At 34.3% G+C, this 6,621-nt stretch overlaps 1 protein-coding gene across 1 annotated transcript; it reads left to right on the top strand.

The window, feature by feature from the left end:
- The first annotated feature begins 1,590 nt into the window (after positions 1-1,590).
- LOC147077080 (uncharacterized) lies at positions 1,591-2,663 on the top strand. The gene is made up of 2 exons (XM_085940988.1): positions 1,591-1,655; positions 1,794-2,663. Exons 1-2 carry the CDS (start codon positions 1,591-1,593, stop codon positions 2,602-2,604), a joined length of 876 nt encoding a protein of 291 aa, XP_085797114.1. The 3' UTR covers positions 2,605-2,663.
- The last annotated feature ends 3,958 nt before the right edge of the window (positions 2,664-6,621 follow it).

Genomic DNA, 6,621 nt, shown 5'->3' on the forward strand with positions numbered 1-6,621 from the left:
ATATGGCTTAATAGAACTATTTTAGAGACGATTGTTAAGTATTATCTACCACGGCTAAGATTAGGCAGGTTGTAATTGAATTTAAAAACTAGCTAGCACCATCTGTAAATTGTCATTGTTTGGGTGCACTATCTACGTCGAATCTCAACAGCCTACCTCCACCCTTAGCCCTTGCTATTTAATTTTTGACACGTCTCGTATAACGTTTTAATCCAAAAACGATGTTATGTGCGCTTGTGCAGTCTCTTGCCGCCAGTTTTGATATTCATTCTAGATTCATTTTAGATTATTATGTAATAATATGTTTTAATGGTTATTAGTGTAGGAAGGAGATATTCTAGCATTGCAGTCAAGATGAAATCACTTTGGAAGGGTGTTAGTCATTACTCCTGTCGCTCATTGAAAATCGTCTCGACTGGGATAATAGTCATTAATCAAAACTGAGCGCACCATCATACTTCCTTAAGTGCGTATGGATAAAACCGTGTGCTGTATGTCCTCGTGACCAATGTGCTTCATTTGGCAACGTGTGTTTTGTGAATAACGACAATTCCACCTGGACGTATTCGACATGTTGCAGGCCGGCTTAGTGTCATTTGAAAGTAACGATATCAACTGGTTAATGAGTTGTCTGCACTGCCAAAAAAATCTCACACCATTCTACCTTCTCACTTACATACAATGACATTTATATGGACGAAGCATCTGGAAAAAATGACACTCGCTTTTTTGTAGGGTCTGCCGAATTGCATAATCTGTTCTCACGAATTACAATAAAGGTGACATTGCTACAAATTCCCGATTCTTTTTGTCGGGTCTGCCGAATTGTTCGGTTCGAACGGGTTCGCTCAAATGAACATTGACACTAGAAAAACTGTTCTAACGCCATTACAATAAAGGTGATATTGCTATAAATTCCCGATGCTTGATATCGCATAATGGAAATTGCGTGACGTCTACCTATACATGTGTGAATGTCGCTATGCACGCATTTAATTCCTAGCTACTGTATAGAGTGCGTTGTCCATTAATAATGTCATTGCTTATACACAATGTATTTAAGACTAGAGTTAGAGCAATATTCATGTATTCTTGGAAATTTTAGCGCTTTTATTGAACGAGTATAAATTTAGCTGTAAGCTTACGCGTCGGCATATAATGTCGTGGGTCCTACGTTCAAATTCTGGGTTCGCCAAATACACACATTGTTTTTCAATTTGTATTTGAGTCAAGTGTATGGTCCTAATAGGTTGTAACATCAATTTCTTGTAAAACCAATCTTTTAATACAAACCTCCAACCTGTGAAGGCCCATAAGACTTCATTAGGATCGAACATGGTGAAAGAATCTATCTGTATAAAAACGTTAAGAGCGAACGACCTAATTCTGGAACTACTTTAAAGGTATGAGAACATTTTTTATTTATTTATTCACCGAATCGGGCTCATCAAACGTATTTTTTTTTAGATCTCTACTAAACAATGTGAAGCATCTAACAATGGAAATCAAAATAATGAAATTCCACTGGCCATCTTGGTAAAAATCGATAATGTTGATAAAGGAGAATATCCAATGAAAGGAGTGGAAGACATGGTAGCGCAGTATTCAGAAATAACTATAGATGAACAAGACATAAAGACAGATTTGCAGACAATGTACTATTTGCCGAAAGTTATTCGAATCAAGCTAAAAAAAACAACATATTTTCCACGTAATTTTATTTGCAGTCATTGTTATGCAACATTTGGATCTTCAAATTCGTTAAAAAAACATATTTCGTGTGTTCATTCGAGGGATAATCATCTCAAATCGCAGAAGAGAAAATATACTGTTGTAAAACCATATCAATGCGATGTTTGTTTGAAAATATTCTCGTACCAAAGCTATCTAAAAAGGCATAAAAGAACACATACTGGTGAAAAACCATATTCCTGCGATGTTTGCTCATCTAAATTCTCGAAGTCTGGTGACCTCAAAATTCATAAAAGAACACATACTGGTGAAAAACCATATGAATGCGATGTTTGCTTATCTAAATTCTCGCAGTCTGGTGACCTCAAAATTCATGAAAGAACACATACTGGTGAAAAACCATATGAATGCGATGTTTGCTTATCTAAATTCTCGAAGTCCAGTGCCCTCAAAGTGCATATAAGAACACATACTGGTGAAAAACCCTATACCTGTGATGTATGCTCATCTAAATTTTCGCAGTCCAGAAACCTCAAAAGGCATAAAAGAACACATACTGGTGAAAAACCATATGAATGCGATGTTTGCTCATCTAAATTCTCGCAGTCTGGTGACCTCAAAATTCATAAAAGAAAACATACTGGTGAAAAACCATATGAATGCGATGTTTGCTCATCCAAATTCTCGCAGTCTTGTGACCTCAAAAAACATAAAAGAACCCATACCGGTGAAAAGCCATATAAATGTGATGTTTGCTCAACCAAATTCTCGCAGTCTGGACACCTCCAAAGCCATAAAATAACACATACTGGAGAAAAACCATATACCTGTGATGTTTGCCCATCCAAATTCTCGCAGTCCAGACACCTCAAAATGCATAAAAGAACACATACTGGTGAAAAGCCATCTTAAGGGGGGACATGCTCGTCGTAGGTCAATATTGAGTTTTAATTGTATTTTCAAACCATGATCCTGGACACTCCTTAAACGTTGTAGATAATCTATTTATATAATTTTGAAGCCTTATTATCCCTCATATTTATTTTAAACATTTGATGACTTTATAAAGTTTTTTTGTTACATAAAATAGTATTCTTTTAAACCTCTCGCTCTAATGTTTAAGATTATAGTAATATTTCGGTACATAACTGTGCAGTGGTATTAAGATTTTTTAAATTTATTAATTTTTAAACGCATTTATAAAACCATCAATATAATTTATATTGACAATATTATATTGAAATATTTACGATAAAAAATTATATTAATAATCTCTGTGATCCCAAATTTGACAAAAATTAGGCATTTTATTATTCAAAAATCGGCAAGATTAACACATTTGAAGATAATTCTAAAGATACTCATTATAAGCTATGTCTTTGATCATTCAAGTGTGATACACATCCTACGGATAATGATTGCTTTATAATAATTATTGACCTAAGAATAAGGTAGTGTTTTTTTGAAATACGCCATTCCATTTGTCATTCCCCAGTAGTTAAGCTACAACATACGGCCGTAGCCATAAATTGACAAACTATAATTCATATGCAAGGTAGTATATCAGAATCTTTTAAGGTGACAGCAGGACTAAAACAAGGCGACTCCTTATCACCAATGCTGTTCAACTTAGCTTTAGAGAAAGCCGTTAGAGAAGCTCTGAAAGCAGAAGGTGGAGTTACCCTGAATGGGTCCCATAAAGTATTGGGCTACGCAGATGATTTGGTGGTGCTCGGAGAATCTGAAGAAGAAGTCAGAGATATTTTCACTCCTCTGGAGGACACAGCGAAAAGGTTGAATCTACGAGTAAATGTGGGAAAGACCAAGTATTTGAAAATGACAAGAGGCATTGAACCCTCTGGAAACATTGGAATAAGAAACTCCTCGTTCGAGAGAACCTCTCTCTTCAAGTACTTGGGCTCCAACATAACCTCTAAAAATGAAATGTCCCTAGAGCTCTCTGACCGACTGAGAAGTGGAAATGCAGCGTACTTCGCGCTGAGTCGTCTGTTCAGGTCCAAAATGCTGTCCATCAAAACGAAATTCCGGGTGTATAACGTGGTCATCAAGCCAATCGTCATGTATGGATGTGAAACGTGGGGTTTAACAGAAAAACAAGAAAAGGCGCTCCAAGTGTTTGAAAACAGAATCCTCCGGAGAATACTTGGACCCGTCAATGAGAACCACCGGTGGCGCATCCGCACAAACGCTGAGCTCTTCGACCGATACCAACCTAGAATCACTAATATTCTGAGGTCAAGAAGGCTCAGATGGGCGGGCCACGTTGTACGATCTGAACGATCTAGAACTCTCTATAGGATTTACAAAGGCACACCAGCTGGCACTCGACCTCTTGGCCGCCCTCGACGGAGATGGGCGGACAACATTCAAAGGGATACGGAAAGGCTGGGGATAGTCAACTGGGAAGAGAGAGCGCTGGACAGAGATGCCTGGAAAAACGTTGTGCAGTCGGCCATGGACCTGAACGGCCCCTAGCGCCAGTTTAATAATAATATAATTGAAGTAGGGAGTAAAATGATATTAACGCGCGTGTTTGGACATGTACCGTTTAAAAAAAAATAAAAAAAAATTCGGTTAGGTACATGTTCAAACACGCGCGTCAATATCATTTTACTTCCTACTTAAATTATAGTTTGTCAATTAAGGGCTACGGCCGTATGTTGTAGCTTAACCACTGGGGAATGACAAAAGAAATGGCGTATTTCAAAAAAACACTACCTTATTCTTAGGTCAATAATTATTATAAAGCAATCATTATTCATAAGATATTTATCTCACTTGAATGGTCTAGGACATAGCTTATAATAAGCATCTTTAGAATTATTTTCAAATGTGTTAATTTTGCCGGTTATTGAATAATAAAATGCCTAATTCTTGTCAAATTTGGGATCACAGAGATTATCAATATAATTTTTTATCGTACATATTTCAATATACTAATGTCGATATAAATTATACTGATAGTTTTATAAATGCGTTTAACTATTAATAAATGTAAAAAATCTTAACACCACTGCACAGTTATGCACCGAAATATGACTATATTCAAAAACATTAGAGCGAGAGGTTTAAAAGAATACTATTTTATGTAACAAAAATACTTTTTAAAGTCATCAAATGTTAAAAATAAATATGAGAGATAATAAGGCTTCAAAATTATATAAATAGAGTATCTACAACGTTTAAGGAGTATCCGGGATCATGGTTTGAAAATACAATAAAAACTCAATTTTGACCTACGACGAGCACGTGGGCCGATAAGGCCTATGGGTTCATTCGTAAGAATCAAATTTGACGTAAGCGCCTCAAAAATTAGCCATAAGCTTCAACGCATATCAAAGTAAAAAAACAAAAATCGCTTCGCTCGGCGTCTCAGTGAGTAGATACGAAATCAGAGGTTTTAAAAGTGTTGAATTAATAATATTTTTTTTCCTAACAAATTTTATAAACATTTTTGTGGTAGGTTGAATAAATTATAAGAATAAAAATAGTAGACGTCCAAATAAGAACCTCATTATTGATATGCTGAATTTGTGAAGTGACACCTTTTCTTGAACCTATCATATTGTGGGTTCAAATTCAGTCCAAATATTTTTCAAAAAAAAATCTAATACCCTATGTATGTTTCTGAGGTGTTTCAAATTGGTATATTATTTATATATATCGGTGTGTATGAAAACAAAAGTTATTCATTTTTTCAAGAGCTCACATTACAAATTATAAGTTTAAAACATTCACAAGATGGCATAAAAGATTTCTGTTATTATTGCGTTTTTATTGAATTATAAAAACATGACTCATAAAAGAAAGCAATTCAATGAATATTTGTCGAGGTACAATTTTTTTTAAATTTATTACGCAACAATCAAGATTTAAGAAACCATTATTATAATAACGTGTATTTGACGGCAGTACGTTTTGGTCGCCGCGGAGGATTTCGGAACATTAGTGTGTATAGAAAATTAAAAATTAATAACTTTAATGAGTGTACATGCTTAACGGTATGTAATGTATTAGAATAACTATTATAAATTATTATTTTTTAATTTTTTTTTCTTTTCTATTGATAGCATCTAATATAATTATTATATTGAGGGTTTCTTATATCCATCGACCGTGTTAGTCTAGGATCAACGAGTTCAGGCAATATACAATTCATATAAATCTTGTCAGTTGTGATGTAAAGAGTAATATTGTTTTTATTATTCAATGAACTAGGTTCTTACCTCAATTTATTTTTTACTTGTGTTAAATAATTACTAATAAATGCCTAAGGTAATTCCATTCAATTCAACTCGGCATTAAATATATTAAATTCTAATGGATTTAAGTTTTGTACTATTTCATTTGAGTCGTTTTATGCGATCCTGGTTTCGCCTTTCGACATCTTCAGGCACTATGCGCACTCATCAAATACACACTGGCAACGAAAGCAGCTAATTCTCACTTAACAATAAATTAATACAATAAAGTAAGTTAAAAACTTTATCACCTACCTATTAAGTCAAAGATCACAATGAAAAATTTAACAAACAATTATGAATAGTTGAATTGTGGCAGTATGAAAAAAAAAAGTTTTTACCACAAACCATCCGAAAAATACATATATCATTAAACATATACGTGATTTTGTGTCCCAAAAGACTTTTTTTATTATTATTTTAACGATTAATAAAATTATGACACATTTTTCAGTGGCCCTTACGATGACAGCATTCGAAAACGTATTTTACTTTAAAGTTTCTACCAATTTACTATTTGTGACATAGACCACTTAAGATCGATAATAAATAGACCTTGAAAAATAATATTATTATGTTTCTATTGATAATGCCAATAAACATACTCCAGGATACGTCCCTTTGAAAATAACAAAACATGGCCACCCACAGTGGCGCACCCAGGATT

The sequence above is a fragment of the Rhyacophila brunnea genome, unplaced genomic scaffold (assembly GCF_057557595.1).
Source record: "Rhyacophila brunnea isolate RB1 unplaced genomic scaffold, BYU_Rbru_1.0 scaffold_13, whole genome shotgun sequence".
Lineage (NCBI taxonomy): Eukaryota > Metazoa > Arthropoda > Insecta > Trichoptera > Rhyacophilidae > Rhyacophila > Rhyacophila brunnea.